Source organism: Peromyscus californicus, unplaced genomic scaffold, assembly GCF_007827085.1.
Source record: "Peromyscus californicus insignis strain IS unplaced genomic scaffold, ASM782708v3 Scaffold_15__1_contigs__length_86483966, whole genome shotgun sequence".
In the NCBI taxonomy this organism is placed as follows: Eukaryota; Metazoa; Chordata; class Mammalia; order Rodentia; family Cricetidae; genus Peromyscus; species Peromyscus californicus.
The window spans coordinates 26816554-26833640 of record NW_026294447.1 but is presented as its reverse complement, the minus strand read 5'-3'; the positions used below and the strand labels follow the sequence as shown (position 1 = coordinate 26833640).

Here is a 17087-nt window from a genome sequence, read left to right as displayed (position 1 = left end):
TCGAACTTTTGAAAGCTGCTGTGGTATTGACAGTGGTGCCCAGGCATGAAAGGCTAGTATGAGCAAGCAAGGCAGAGAGTGCATGCAGAAACTTGACGATGCAAAAGATACACGTGCATGTTTGAGTGACAAGCACACCAACATATTTGACGGGATGTGTTTGTCACTCAGGCCTGTGGCTTTGGTGCAGAGAGCAATCACAGCAGATAACGTACAGATGTTTTTTGGCATCAAAGGACATCCACATCTGTTGGAAGATTTTGAATTTTGTTCTTAGAAAACCCACTTTAGTTGCATGTGTTAAATGAAATGATCTTTGTACCCGTTTCCCCTTGCCCCCACACCCTGGCAACTGCTGTCAATGCCGTGTGATGTGTGTTCCTCTGCCACTGGTCCGGAAGTGTGGAAACAATGAACTGAAGCTGATGGTCTGGGGACATGAAATAAGCTCTGGTTGGACTTTACAGGAGAACTTGGAAGCAGAGTTCGCCACCAGTGAGCTCAGGTTGTCTCAGAAGAGGGTGGGGGTGTTCATGGCTGTTAGCTGTGCATACGAATGCTGTTTGCTGCAGTTCTCGGTCCTGGGCTTGTATGCTTTTCATAAGAGCGGTCATTGTTGGATATTCTTAAACTGGTTTTAATAAAGAAAACTGGCTGGAGCTGAGCTATGGTGGCCTTGGGTGGGAAACAATGATACTCTGATTTGGTATTACTTAGATCATTACACAATTTCTAAATAGGCACACATTCTATTTTTAACTTTCTCTCCTTTCCAAATTAAAAAAAAATGACTACCAAACTAATTTCAGCATTACCATTTAAATGAAATATATGATAATAAGGCATTTGGTCAAATGAATTTATAGATGTTTTGTTCATATTTTTTGCTAAGAAAATTTCATATTAATAACACTGAAGATAGCTATTTTGACAGGGACATAATATACACATACTTAAAGTCATTTTTTTTCTAGAATAAATGACTGTCTAAACTTACATTAGAATTTGGTTTGTGATTTTTCTTTAGTATAACAAAAGTCAAGGAAGGAAAATGATTTGGATGCTTGCAGGCTTAGTGATAGGTGCTAGCAATATTAAGGAAACTAATCATTAACCTAAGCAGTATTTGTTGAAACCAAAATAGTTTCCTTACTGTTTCTAAACAACTACGGAGGGTCAGCAGAGATGGAGCTTTTGATTTGGAGGATGGTTGTGGTATCTACGATGCCAGAGGCATGGGAAGCACTATAAAGGCTTTGCAAACAGTGAGGACTCAATAGGCGGCCTTTCAAATTGTGCCTCACTCTGCTTTCACTGTTAAAAAAGCTCTGTGCCTTCTAATATAATTTTTACGTGTAATTTTCTCTTCTTTTAACAAAAGTATGAACTATGCATGTATTACAATATTTGCCAGCATCTTGGAAAAGATATAAATTTGGGGGGAATTCTGTGCTGAGAATCAAACCAAGGGCATGCAAATGCTAGGACAGCACTCTGCCACCGACCTGTGCCCCCCACTCCTAAAACAGCCTTCATAGCATACCTTAAAATTACAAAATGAGCAACAAAGGTGAATAAAGCATTTGTGCAACTTCAAGAACTTCACAATCAGTACTACATAAAATGACTGACTTTTAAAGGGTAATTCTCACAATTATCTTAACTTCTTTTTTAAGGATAAACTTTAAACTCAGAGAACGCAGTGTCGTTTGGTATTGGGAGAGTTTGAAAAAAAAAGAAAAGGAAACCCACAAAGCAAAAGTAGCTGCATTTAGATAAGGGAGAGAAGGGTGGGACACGGAAACAATACACCAAAGTGCTTTTCTTTCACAGATCTTGGTTCAAATTAAGGTTAAATTCCAGAGGATGTGTTTTCCCCATGTGGAGCCTTAAAGGACATGCCTTTGTTTCCACCTTCCCAGAGACGATATATGCTAACACAAACAAGGCATTTCATAATAAATTTAACTTTTATAGAGTGACTAATGCCTTGTGAAGATAAGTCAGACTCTCAGTCACCTGTGCTTAATCTGGGCTGAGGAAATGATGCCAAGGGCACGCTGACAAACTCTTCCTTAGGGAAGGGTGACAGCAGGCTGCCAGGGAGCAGGGAGACGCTTGGGTTTGAGCCTTTTGGGAATGCTTCTCTCTCACGGCGAGCACAGTTTAGCATTTATGTACTTTGGAAGGACAAAGAGGTTAGGTGAGCCTGCCAAAGTCTGAACCTGTTTCTGGGAACCAGTTAGTAGGTCAACTGTTATAAATTTAAGAGAAACTGAAAAGCAGTGATGGATACTGGAAACGGGGCCCACAAATGGCTGTGTGGAGCCTTCACACTGTTTCCACCAGATCCCGGGTGAGATGACAGGAAGCCAGGGTCTCTCTCTAGCTCCAGCCAGCCAGGTGTGGGTAGGGGCTTGAGGGGGGCATGAGATAGTGTGGAAAAAGAAAACGTTTTCCTGCTAGGAATAGTCCACTGTTAACAGAAATAGAAATCTTTAGAATTTTGTTTGGGGGTCTTCCTGTAACAATAACTTATTAATCTGCTACCTTCTCAAAGAAACACAAATCATGTATGTATGTGAATAGTGCCTTTCCTTTTTCTTTTCTTTTTATCACATTATTATTCATTAACCAGAGGCATAATTCCTAAGTCTCCCATCTGGAAAAAACCAAGGTAATTTCACTCATTAAACATACACATCTTTTTTCCATCTATAAAACCTGCCAACTTCAATTGAAGGGGTCAAAATTAGTCTTACGGCAACTGGAGAGAAAGGTCAAATAGTATATTGTATCAAACATGTGAGTATACATTATGTAATATTTAACTTATTTTTTAAAGTTATAAATTCATCTTTGACAGGAGACTTAGGACATTTATTTAAAACTTAAATAAAGTAAAATGGGAGCTTTTTCACTCATGAAAAAAGAGAAGTTATCAACAGAGAATAGACATATTATAGAATCAATATAAACTTGACTTTAGGTTGTATTTTTTAAAAAAACTTCTGAAATACCTCGTTAGTTTTCAATCATTAACAAAGATTCTAGGGGGAATTAAGTTATTTCAGGTTATCCCACGGTACTTATTCCTTAGTGTGCCCAATTCCTTCTTGGGCTCTGGGTTAAATAAAAAGCTTCAATGATCGCCTTCATCTTGTTATGTTAGCCACCGACTGGTAGAAGAGAACTTTGCTGACTCTGAATGCCAAACAATAAGAATGCAGTTTCTTGGCTCAAACTGTGTCACATCAAGTTTCAAAAATTAATTAGCTTTTCGGAAAAAAAACACCACAAGGGGGCAGGTGAACCCAGGCTAGCTCCTAGGTAAGAGGGTCCCAGTATCAAAGAACTTTGGTCAAAGGAGGTGGGGGATAGAATACACTGAAAATTAGAAAGAACTCTAAAGACATATTTCTTCATGAACATAGGCATTAGATGTCACACATGTAAAACTTTATTTAAAATTTACCCAAAGACATTACTTACAATATATCAAGAATACAAATGAAAGAAACCAAAGCATCATAAAATTGTCACACATAGAAAGGGCTTACTATGTTTAAGAAAGCCATTTGGCTACCTGAAGAGAACAATTACGTGAGAAGAAATGCACTTCAAGGCAACCTTAATATTGAACAATTCCATAAAGCAAAAGTAAAAATTTAAGAACTGTAACAGTATTTCCCCATCTGATTATTAAGGATTTAATTTCAGGCAATTTAAGAAAGATAAAAACTTCTGATGACAAAGGTTATTTAGAGTCTGTTTTGATTTTCATTTAGAAGTTAACATTGCTTACCAATAGAAGGCAAAAATTGTCTCCTTGAAAGTAAGTCTCTTCTATAAATATTTTTAAGTTCACACAAGATATCCCCCATGAAAACCTGAATGATAATATTGTCTACAGCCAACCCATGTACACACCTTCTATGTAAAACATCCAGAATTAATACCATTTGGCAAATGTGGAAATTACTGTCAGCCTTCCTTTAATATCTCTAAGACAATGTATTCAATTACATGATACAGATCATAGACACTATTTTCTTTACAACAATTAACAAAATGAAATGCAGAAATTGGAACAGGAAAGGGAAGTTCTCGATGTTTGCCTCTTGCTAGTAGTTTTTATTTAGTTTCTCACATCAATTAGAATCTTTAATGTCACTCTTGCGGCAGTTTCTTACTAATGATGTAATTTTCTTATTAAGACTTCTTCGGTAACTTTCTATAGCAACCATGTAAAAGTCAAGTCTTTGATTAGAAATCTATTGTTGATGAGGTTATCCCATAATAGACTTTAGGGTAAGCTAAAAATCTGCAGAAGAGCAGACTCTAGGTTGAATATCCATTCTATAATATAATAATAATTTTGATTTGAGGGTTGGCATCATAGGGCTTAACAATCAAACTATAAAGCCTATTTTTAAAGCAAAGCTTTGGATTAAAATATTACTTTTATTAATATATTCAAATGTTAATCTCTATTCTTATGTCACTGAAGCACAAGCCATTTCTCTCACATACACTCATTGTTCTCTGTGTGGATAGATGTGCATATGGACAGATGCACACATACTTGATGTAGTCTTGCGCACACAAACACACACACACACATACATACATACATAACCCATGATGCAGTCCATCCATCGATGCTATTTTAGAGTATTCGTTCTCTTGTTTTCACTCTGTGAATTAACCTTCTTTCCTTGGTCGTCTTCATACACATTGTCACTTTAAGGACATGAAAGTGGCTTCTGCAAGGCCTGAAAGAAAAATAATGCTTTGGCTTGTCAATTTGAGAAGTTGGGTGGCTTTTAAAAGCTGCCCAGCCCAGGCTTATGTGCACACAGTAGACATTCAATAAATATTTGTTGATTTGATTTAGTCTAGGCTAAAGAACCGAGTAACTGACTCTTTTTGTCATCCAATGTGCTATGGTTGAGCCTGTGTACAAATGTATTTATAAATAAATATTAATGGTCATAGTCATTGAAGATGTCCTAGAGAGGGGAAAAATGTTGATCTGCAGTCTCTTGGGAATAGCAATGATTGGGATCATGTTTACAAAATGCCCTGAGTAGTTATCACAGATAAAAGACATCATGAGGTCTCACTAACATGAGCACTGAGAAGCTGCCTGTAAACGGGGTTTGCTCCAGAGCTCTTAAGTCAACCACATTTTGAGGTGTTACATTTGGATTTTTTTAAAAAATGAAATATTTTGATTACAAAATTTACTGAGAACACATAAATCATACAATGTTTTCTTTGGTATCTTTTCCAATGCTCTAGTCACAAAAAAAAAATGTTTACATATGTTTCCAGTGATAACTTAAAGACCTTCAGCACAGGGAAAGAGAATTTCTCCCAAACTTGATGTGTACCACTGAACTGGAGGTAAGCTGTCCACTCCTATCATTTAAAATAGCATATTGATTTATTTCCTTTTCTGGATCACAAACAGTAAAAGTCATTGGTGAGCACTCAACATGTTAAATTTTGGCTCAAAGGGAATTTACAACAGCAAGTCTTCTGATAAAATCTGTCAAAACATTAACCACGAGGACACAGCTTTCAGCTCTTAGCAGCAGCAGACAGGGAGGCAGTGTGGCTGACAACCTAGGGAGGGATGCCTTTTCCCAGCTTTGAAAATGTCTGCTGGTGGCACACGATCCAATTCTTACATGTTCTTTTTTTTACCCAAATGTGAAACTTGTAAGAGAAGATTATATGTTTTACACACATTTCCAAAGAAATGGGAGATCCTAGAATTAAAGAGATAATTCTAAGTGAAAAATAATTAGCCAAGAGAACATTAGATGTTTAACACAAAAGCTAGAAATCCATAGCTCTCTCTTGTCCGATGAACTCCAAGTTGAGAATGGATACAGTCAATCTCCTAACCTTTTTGCTACCTTAAGGCAAATATGATTCCCTTGGCTGTATGCCAGTATGTGGACACTCTTTGTTAAGATAATTTTAATTTTTCACATGGTAAACAATGCCGGCATTGTTTGCTCTTCCTTGATGAGTAAAGAAGCAACATTTCCTAGAAAATTAACAAACAGAACACTCCTGAAATGAATCACTCAGCAGGCAGTCACTCATAATCAAGATGGTTAACTTTGCAATGTACACAGTGGAAACAATTTCAGAACACACACTATACTGAGAAGTTAGATCCAGTTAGGACATATTTATGAGAAGAAAATACTTTTAAAACAACTTAAGGTTTTCAGTGTGGTGATGTCATAGCCACATAAAGTAATATTCTATGCTTCAATGTTTCAGAAAGCCTTTGACACAATGGACCTGCTTCTGCAGAACAGCACATACCCTAAGCCTGAGGATCTCCAACATGTTCTATAGTGGCAACTGGTGTAGACTAAGTAGAGATGGAAAATTAGTAACTAAATATTCATTTTTGGAATTATAGCTTGGGGAGCAATATTCATGCACAATTTATTTTTCCTCTCAAATATCTGCAAATGCAGTTCAGGGCTTGAAAGAATAATACATAACTAGAAACGGAAGAAAGTACATAACCCAATCCATATTTGCAAAAACCTCAGGTATTTCTAGGGAATTGAGTGACTTTGGAACTGAAAGCAGATGCAGCAACACAGGAAGCAGCTAAGGACACCACATTGGCTGATATCTAGATTTTATTCACCAGCTAGCTATTGCTAAGTTTGGATGTACTTGGTTCTGGAAAGAGATTTAGCTACTGCTCTTCTTCAGTGATGATGTAACTGGACTGCTCAGTAGTGTGGAAACTTGGTAAGAACTTTTAGAGTCAGCAAAAGGAAGCCATGACTTCACTTCATCAGAGTAGATTTTCAAACTTCTGATGGTTGGGACCACAGTTTAACAACTACACTAGAAATCCTGACTTTCAAACAAACCAACTAAACAAAAGCCCCAAACAATAGCATCATTAGCAGCAACAAAACCTTTCAGTAATCTTTTACTTGAAATGGACGTAGTCACACACACACACACACACACACACACACACACACACACACACACACACAAAACTGACAAGCTTCAGGCAGGCACTGGCTCTGATCTGTCCCAGTGCTAGACAAGCTGATGTGATAAATGTATTTTTACCATAATTGTAGACAAAGATATTCAATTTTAATCTTTTAACGTGTGTTTTTTTTTCCTTAGAGATGCTCATCACGCGAACGGTTCCAAAAACGAACGCCATTTGAAAAGTTTTGCTGGTGAAGAAGAATGATTATCCATCAAGTATTTACCTGAGCAATGAAATGAGCAAGAGCGAAGCCTGACCCCCAGAAGCTTGCCTTCTAAGGGGAGACAGCACAGGAATACTCAGGAGAGAGAAAACCTAATAACCACCTTAACAGAGAGCTGCAGACAGCACCACCAGGCACACAGAACAGAAGGAGACTTGGCTCTGGGGGTGGGGAATTAGGGAATGCTTCTTGTAGGAGGTGGTATGTAAGTGTTCTTGAAGGGTGAATCAGTTTTAAACACATGAAGGTAGATTTCAGTGACTAAAGGATGAAAATGGTAAATGGATTAAATAATCAAAGTACAGGCTAGGAGCTCACTGGAAATATGTGCTTGGAACACAGGCTCTACCTTATTAATTTCCTTGCCATCCCCATGAAAACAAACCTGGAAGGGCAGTTCTATAGATGGCCTAGACAGTTGACTCATAAGAAGACCCAATATAATAGGACCAGATAATTTTCTTAAAATTTAGACAATAATATTTGTGATATTTAAACTTTCAGCCTATAATAAATGTTTGTGCAGTCTCTATAAAAGCAGGAATAAAGTGATTATTCTTGGAGCTTTAAATGAAAGGCAATTTCTGACCTTCAAAGATTTTCCTGACAGTTCTATTGGCAAACGAAATTATATATCCTCATTCCTCATGACTATTCTTTATGAAATGACCATGTTTCAAACGCAAACACCATCGTATTTTTTGCAAAGTGACAAAACTATGATGTAATATGGCCCTAAGTATTGATTAGTAATTAGTACACATTTAATTGCAGTACGATTCTTCAATGCAAAAGCATTGTTGTCTTTGATGTCAAACTATTACTGAAACTTTCCAAGCATACTTGAATTTTTCAGCACTGTCTTTAGAACTAAGCTACAAATTACAGAAGAAACTGTTTTTCCTTTTTCAATCACTTAGATTTTAGACTCAAAATATGCTTGGAAGCAAAATGAAGCCCAGAGATTTTTCAACCCAGCACTTGTTCTTAGCACGTCCATGTGTGCATAATCCACATGGGTCTGAGACATTCTTTGTGACATGGTCAAGAGGATCTCTAAGCAACTAAAAACATTGGTGGCGAAGGAAAGTGCCACATGATACAATATACATGCCTGTTGTACCTCTCAGTTGTCACCTCTCAAATATTATGTAATCTTGGTTTCTGCATTTTATCTGAGTCTCTGTGAAAACAGTCACACACTTTGAAGCTTCTGCTAGAGTAGATGAAGTTTTGGAAAGAAACTCACTTCCTGAGCTTTTCACTTTTTTTTTTTAAAGATATATCTTGGTAAATCAATTTTCATATGTATTTTGAAGACTTTTTATGGAGTGGCTGGACTGGGCAGGCAAGAACATCTAGATGCCATAAAGACAGATAAACCATATAGTTGTAGCTGTAAAACCAGAACTGTTGGTGGCTGCTAGCTTCTAAGTCTTTCCTGATTAGAGCCAGTGTTAAAGTTCGTTAGCTGGAGCTTAACAACACAATGGCCGAAGGAACGGAGTTGCCACACAAGTGTTTAAATTCCACGCCGGATCCCTAGCTACAACAGAGAGGAGAGTTCAAACAACAAAAACAGAGTTGCAAGGTCTGACTTGCATGTCATGGATACTCCTAACTCATCACCAGGCTGCTCTTGTGCGGGGCAACCAGACCCTCCCCAGCAACACGGCTAATTGAATAAGGATTTCGAAGCTTTCGGCTACAGATAAGCCAAAGTGGCACATGGCTCATAACTCAAACATTTCATTTTAGGCAGCTGTTATTTTTTCTTGTCAGGGCTAATTTGGACTCTTCAATCACTCTCTGTTCTTTAATGAAAAATTGTTTGTAGTTATTGGTGGAGACAGAGAGCTACAGTTATTGTTCTTGGAAGGTAAATAATTATTGCTCATTTTACTCATGTATACAAGTGATACTAAATTCAGGGCATTAGCAGTACAACTCTCTCTCTCTCTCTCTCTCTCTCTCTCTCTCTCTCTCTCTCTCTCTCTCTTCTTCCCCTCCTCTCTTTCTCTCAAATGTTCGAGCCAGACTATGGCTTCCCATTATGATTTACTTAGTCCTTCCTACAGTAAACTAAAAATATTGGACAGAAAACAAAAATTATATTTTCGAATCCACCAATAACACAGTAGTAAAGAACATTTAAAGTCCTCACTCTAAGAAGAAGCAGGAATCCCAAGTGATAAGTAAAACCCAAAGGGTAGCTGTTAATGGGGTAAAGTTGAGTCTTGCTTATCATGTTATCAGGGCACAGGAGACAAAGCCTGGGGCCTGCCCAAAGATAGACATCTAGAATTCAAGCTATGAATGGGGACAAAAGAATATTTGCCCTACAAAATTTATGATCACAAATTAGCCTCCATGTGGATTTTCGACAAAAATTAGTATCGTCTAAGTGATCCAATACATTTCAAGCTTTAGAAGTGACCCAAGGTTCATATACGTCTCTAAGTGTCTGGGCAGGAGCCTGCTGTTAACACCGCTCTTGACACAAAGCACAGAGAATAGTCACAAGTTCAAGCTCACATTAAAGAACCACCAAACACTCCAGGCCACAGGAGAAGTAACTGTAGGCAGGAGTCACAGCACAAATAGCATGAATACTTGAGGTACTCAAATGATAGGAAAACAAGTATTGAATACATGTTTTAAAACATAGGACAACAAGGATTAAAAAAAATGAGATAGACTATAAAAATTACCAAGAGGATTTGGAACTGAACAGATTGTAACTTCCAGAAATGAAAATTATAATAACACAAATTATAGACTCATTGGATTTCTGCTTCCAATCAGAACAGTCTGTGGTAGACTCACGCTCCTGCCAAGAACAATTCAAAATGCTGGTTAAACTAACGAGTATTTGCTTCAAAGTCTCAGAGAAGGGCTGAGACAAAGACAACTCAAGGGACTAGGATTCTAGGAAGGAGAGATCAACTGCACGGCAAACAGATGATCTGTGGGCACTTTTCCTGGAGCTCAGTGGCGGTTCTGTGAAGACTGGCTGATACCCGCTACGAGGGACAGTAAAGCCAGTGGGACCTTTGGAACATTCTAGACCTCAAGATGGATGCTTACACCTTTTCTGGAAACCCAGTAAAGCTAAATTTAGCAGAATTCCTAAGCGGCAGATTTACAAAGCTAAACATGGGATTAACTAAAGGAGTCTCAACCCAGATATGGCTTTCATAACATAAAGCCCCAGTGTACTACACCAAAGAGGAAAACAGAAAGTGATAGAACTTTATTCAAACTGCAACCCAGTCTCAAGTTAGTGCCAAGCTTGCCTGGTTTAAGATGATTGGTTTCTGCTTAGTCTTCTCAGTAAAAGACAAGCCCTGTCTATAGGAAGACCAAGTCATCTGGAGATTCAGGACGTCTGTCACCGAATAAAAAATTAATAGGCATGCCAAGAGAAAAAAAATAGACGATAGAAAATAGACTCATAGGTAATTCAGATATTAGAATTTGTACATTTGGATTTATAGTAATTACATTTATATATTTATATTCACACGCACGTGCTTGGTGACAAGTTCCCCTACCCAATGAGCCTTCTTTCTGGCCCCCCTTTGGATTTTAATGTCACTATGACTAGTAAATTAAAAAAAAAGATAGGCAAAGGGGGACAGCCAACAGGCCATTGAAGAATGCAAAAGTATACAATCCGAAGTTAAGGATTCCACAGATGCCTTTATAGCGGAAGGAAGGAATAAAAGACCTTTTTAAACTAGTTCTCTTTCCCCGTGGTGCAAACAAGAATGGGAGAATCTGCAGATGCCACCATGTCTGAAGTATACTGGGAGGAAGGGGCATGCCTCTTCACCCTAAAACTCTGTTTCTAGCATTTTGTGTCTTCGTGGGCAGCAGGCAGCAAAGGAGACATCTTTGGACGTACGGAAGCCGAGAGGACAGCACTGTGGTTGGTGACACGGCAAAAATGGTAACAGGTGGGAGTGGATCTCAGCAAAGAGCACCGGGGCAGTAAGGGAGCACTGGGGGCAGTAAGCACAGGGCCAGCATGATGCGTTTCCATTCTTCTTCTTCTTTTTTTTTCAAGGCAAATCACCTCAAAAATCATTGGCCCCCTCCATGCATGACACTGCTCAGGTGGTCAAGGAGCTGAGACTGGATAGGCCATGGGCATAGGAGAAAACTAAACACTGCCACTCCGCTAGAGGAACAGAGCAATAAAAGGACTCCCAATGGCATTCTACTATACCCATAGGTAAGAGAAAAAGAATGGTCCAGGTGGATATAATGTGTATATTATTGCTGTTGTATATGCATGAGAAGTAAATGTAGCAACAAGGCCTTGAAGTAGCCTTCTTCTTTAAAGGTAATAATATCACAGTTTAGACAATACTGCTTCATAGAATCTTTATTCCAGACTTCTACTGTCCTGTGATGTGTGTGTAGGTCCTCAGTTCACGACACAGTGTCAATTACACAATCTCTTTATTGCTGTTCTATCATGAGTCAATACTCCAGCACAGCAGAAGTACTGCTTACAGGTTTCTGCATCATCATCATCATCATCATCATCATCATCATCATCATCAGTATTACTATTATTATTAATCGTTATTTCTAATTTTTCCTGAGACAGGGTATGAATATGTAGAGTGAGCTGTCTTTGTACTTGAATTCTCCTGCCTCAACTTTTTGAATGCCAAGTTTGCAGGCCTGAGCCATTATGCCCAGCAAATCTTTTTAATTAATTAACGTACTGCTTTACGTTTTTGTACAGGTATGTATTGCATGCTGAGAATATTCTCTGCACCCTCACCATCCTCTTTCTCACCCATTTGCCTCCCATTGTTTCCCTCAGACAGATTATTTTCATCTCTCTCTGTCTCTCTCTCTCTCACACACACGATTTCCTGTATCTATATAAAATCAATCATTTGTTTCAGAGACTGCCTTAATTCACTTAATACCACTATCTCCAGTTTCAGCCAGTTTTTTTCAAATGTCTTAACTTCATTCTTCTTTGTGGCTTAAAAATTCCACTGTGTATATACGCCCTATTTCCTTTATCTATTCCTTATCCAATGTTGGTTTTGTAGCTCAACCATTGTGAATAGTGCTGCAATAAACACTGACGTGCAAGTGTCTGTGAAATGTTGACTTGGAGTCCTTGGGTAAACGACCAGAAGTAGGATAGCTGGGTCACATGGAAGATATATTTGGAGAAATCCCCATACTGATTTCTAAACTGGCTGGACTAGTTTACATTCCATCAGCAATGTACATCCTCACCAGCATTTTTTTTTATTCCTTCTTCCTCCCTCCTCTGCCTCTTGTGTGTGTGCACTTTCGTGTGTACCCACCCTTGGAGGCATGTGGGAAGGCCAGAGGCTAACATCCAACTCTCTGACTCATTCATTTCCCTCCCTTTAAAGACAGTTTATCTTTGAGTCAAGTTCTCTCACTGAACCTACAGATCATTGTTTTGGCTAGGCTGACTGGACAGTGAGTGTGCAAGTATCTTCCTGTGCCCCTGTCACTCCAGGTGCACTCTGAACTCAGGTCTTCATGCTTGTGTGTGAACACTTTCCCTACTGAGCCATCTCCCCAAACCCATTGTTTTCCTAGTGACTGCCCTTTTGACTGAGGTGAGAGGGAATCTCCACATGGCTTTAATTTGGATTTCTCTGGTGGCTAGTGAAGATGAACGTTTTCTTCATGTTTACTGGCCACTTGTATTTCATCTTGGATGCAAACACACACACACACACACACACACACACACACACACACACACACACACACACAGAGAGAGAGAGAGAGAGAGAGAGAGAGAGAGAGAGAGAAAGACAGCCCCATCTCCATGCTGGGCTTTTGTCTGGTTTAGCTTGCACAGGTCTTATGTATACCACTAGGATTTAATATGTGCAACTGCCATGCTGTGTTCTGGAAGATACTGTTTTCTTGTAAGCTATCCACCACCTCTGGCTCTCATAATCTTTCTGTTCTCTCTTCTGTAACAATCCTGGAGCCCTGGGAGGAGGGAGTGTGATACACATGTCCCATTAATAACATACTGCAGGCTGTTATTCTCTGCACCTTGACCAGTTGTGGTCTTTGTGTTAAGCTCCAAGTGTTGTAGAAACAAGCTTCCCTGGTGAGGACTGACAGATGCAATAACCTATGGGTATACTGATAAGTCATTAGGAGTGATTTTAATACTGTCTCCATTTAGCAGAATAGTAATAGGTGCTTGCCTGGGGACTATGACCTGTCTAGCAACAGGTTCTTGTTCCAGATAATGATGCCAGATATAGATTTCATGTTATGGAGTGGGCCTTAAATCCAACCAGAGATGGTTGGTTATGTCCGTGACATTTGTGCCATTATTACACAGGTTGTTTGTTACTATACCTCTCAAAATTCACATCTGGATAAGGCTGATGATCACTTTTTTCTTCCAGTGGTTTGCATAGCACCTTCAAGTACTCTGAAAGCTAGTCAGTAAGGATGAAACTTCCATGTCAGTACCAGCTTGATTTCTCCATGTTCTATGACTCAAGTATGTGGAATCTTCAGCAATAGAATCTTACAACCAAGTTCTTGAGGGTAACCAAGAGCATTTGCAATAGTCTGTACTATTTGGGGGGATGCCTATGGGATCTCAGTGGCCAACAACTCCAAAAGAGGTAGCACTAGGCTTTTTATTTGCCAGCCCATAATATACAGTAGGGACATCATGATTCTGTTCTATGTAACTGCATTTAAACTCAGTGTGGAGGTTCCTCAGAAAGTTAGAAATAGATCTACTACATGACATTGGGCTTTTCTCCATCTTATAAAGATAATATTTCTCTTTAATATTTTATTACCATAACTTATTTTACATTTGAATAGTTTTTTTCTTCTTAAGAGTTCTAGTGACTTAGTAGGTATGCCTGGAAACTTATCCTCCATCTCCATTGTCATATTTTGTAGCAGAAACAGTGAAAGCAATTTTTTATTTGTTAAATTTCTTCATTCATTTTACACCCCGACCTGTTTCCCCTCCCTCCTACCCTCCCATTCCCTTCTCCCTCCTCCCTTTTCCCCTCTGTCCCCCCAATCCACCCCTCCTCTGTTTCTGTTCAGAAAGGGGCAGCCTCCCATGGGTGTCAAAGCATGGCATATCAAGTTGAGGTATGACTAAGCTCATCCCCTTGTATTAAGGCTGAACAAGGCAACACAAAAGCCAGCCAAAGTATTAAGGACAGTCCCTGCTCCCACTGCTAGGAGTCCCACAAGTAGACCAAATGACACAACTGTCATATCTATGCAGAGGGTCTAGGTCGGTCCCATGCAGGCTCCCTAGTTGTCCAGACTCTGTGAACACAGGTTAGTTGTTTCTGTGGGTTCCCTTGTGAAGGCCTTGCCTCCCCTCCTGGCTCGCACAATCCTTCCCCGCTTCTCTTCAAAAGGATTCCCTGAGCTTGGCCCAGTGCTTGGCTTTGGGTCTCTGTATCTGTTCCTGAATGTAGGCTCTCTGATGACAATTGGGGTAGTCACCAGTCTGATCACAGGAGATGGCCAGTTCAGACTACACATCCATTGTTGCTAGGAGTCTTTGCTGGGGTCATCTAAGTAAGCAAATTTTTTTTAAAAGATTTATTTATTTATTATGTATATAGAAGAGGGTGCCAGATCTCATTACAGATGGTTGTGAGCCACCATGTGGTTGCTGGGACTTGAACTCAGGACCTCTGGAGGAGCAGTCGGTGCTCTTAACCTCTGAGCCATCTCTCCAGCCCCTAAGTAAGCAAATTTTTAAATAATTTATTTATTCTTATTTTATGTACATTGGTGTTTTGCCTGCATGTATATCTGTATGAGGGTGCCAGATCTTGGAGTTACAGACAGTTGTGAGCTGCCATCTGGGTGCTGGGAATCGAACCTAGGTCCTCTGGAAGAGCAGTCAGTGCTCTTAACTAATGAGCCATCTCTCCAGCCCCCAGAATGCAAGTTTTTAAGAAAAAGATGCATAAAACACACATACACTGACCACAGATTTTGCTAAAGGAAAGGTACAAAAAGCCACACAAAGAAGCAAACTAGACACTTGACAAGGGCAACTCAAGAGCAAAACTCTTGGCCCACAGAGGAGCTGCTGGGAGCCACTGGCCTGATGGAAAAGGCCTGCCCTGGGATCTCAGGCACCATGGGAGCCCTGCTCATGAAGCAGCTGCAGAGAGACTCTCTGAGTGCGGTAGAACTTCAGATCCAAACAGTTTTGAGAGGCTCGTAGGGTTCCTAATACATTCGCTCATATCAACTTTTATCTTTATTAAGGAAATAATAAATAGTTTGATAGCAACTTGATCTTCTTCACTGCAATATAATTCATAATGTACATCTAGTACAATGTCTTCATTGCACACTTATAAATTTGATTAAGATCAACATGTAGGAACTGTATTGAAACATGTAGGATTTGAGATAGGAGATTTTTATGTGAATAAAAAGTAAATACAAGTTTTACATCCTTGAGTTGGTGCATTAAAATATATCCTTGTTAATAATTGGATAATTAAACTAGTGGCTTCCAAAGCACCAGCATATTCTGAAAAGACATTAGAAAACAACAGAATCAAGAGAGCAAGTGCATTAAGGCTTCTGCAAAGGATTCTCATTAGTAAAAATCATTTTAGTGATTCTTTTTTTTTTTTTTTTTTTTTTTTTTTTTTTGGTTTTTCGAGACAGGGTTTCTCTGTGCAGCTTTGCGCCTTTCCTGGGACTCACTTGGTAGCCCAGGCTGGCCTCGAACTCACAGAGATCCGCCTGGCTCTGCCTCCCAAGTGCTGGGATTAAAGGCGTGCGCCACCACCGCCCGGCCTATTTTAGTGATTCTTAAAAACATACATTTATCATTGTCAAACTCTCTTTACGAAACCCTACATTAAAAACAACTTCAACCTTTATAAATTTAAACTCACACTGAAGAACACAGTGAAAGAGAAAAAGCTTTTCAGAGAGGGCTATTTCAGTAAAAGGATTACAAAACGTTTGGTAACTTGAGATGCTAGTTTGGAACGTATGCTACTAGTTCAAATGTGCAAGCTCCGACTCAACAAATGTTTAAAATATTTGAGTTTTAGAACAGTGCCAAAATAAATCACATCTTTTCTAGAGATGACATATTTAGCTAAGCATGGGCAATATAAATCTTTCAACCATTTCATGTATTTGTTTAAAAACCCCAGAAACCACATGCACTTCCAATAAAACATGCACAAGATGCTGAACTCGCCGGAGCCTAACAACTGACTTACAAATCAGCTTTAAAGAGGCGAACGTGTTTTTGTGTGTGTCTGTGGTTATGTATGCAATGTGCAAATACAGGGTTAGCTGTGAACGAGTTACCAAGAACACACTGTTTTATGTGAAAAATCAGTGTATCATTCAAATCACATGGAAGATGATTGAACATCTGTCACAGTTATTTCACCATAGAATGCCAGATGTGTAATCACCATGTGAAGGTGGCAACATTAAGAAGTTATTATGATCTCTAAAAACTGTGCACAAGGGTATTTCTATGTAACCCTTTTCATACTAAAGCTACAAGCCTCTTTTAAACCTATTTTTATTTTGGGTGTGTGAAATAAAAACTCTATTAGTAAGTGACCCAATAAGAAGATTCTTCAGTTTATTTGGTTAATGAAATACATAAAGCAGAAGCTTAAAATATTTATTTCATAAAGTATTTTTTTACTATTTTGATTACCTTAAACACAATGGCTTATTTATCAAAATCAAAGTTATTATATATTAATCACTGATTCTGTTGTAATGCTT

The 17087-nt window shown here is 38.9% G+C and overlaps 1 protein-coding gene across 3 annotated transcripts in view; it reads right to left on the bottom strand.

Annotated features, from left to right (window-relative positions):
• Nucleotides 1–3437: 3437 nt before the first annotated feature.
• Mipol1 (mirror-image polydactyly 1) overlaps nucleotides 3438–17087 on the bottom strand; it is a 297757-nt gene continuing 284107 nt past the window's right edge. For all 3 annotated transcript variants that reach the window (XM_052738577.1, XM_052738576.1, XM_052738575.1), the window contains exon 11: nucleotides 3438–4775. In XM_052738577.1, coding sequence (XP_052594537.1) covers nucleotides 4670–4775 — 106 coding nt within the window. In that variant the 3' untranslated portion in view covers nucleotides 3438–4669. The remainder of the gene's footprint in view (nucleotides 4776–17087) is intronic.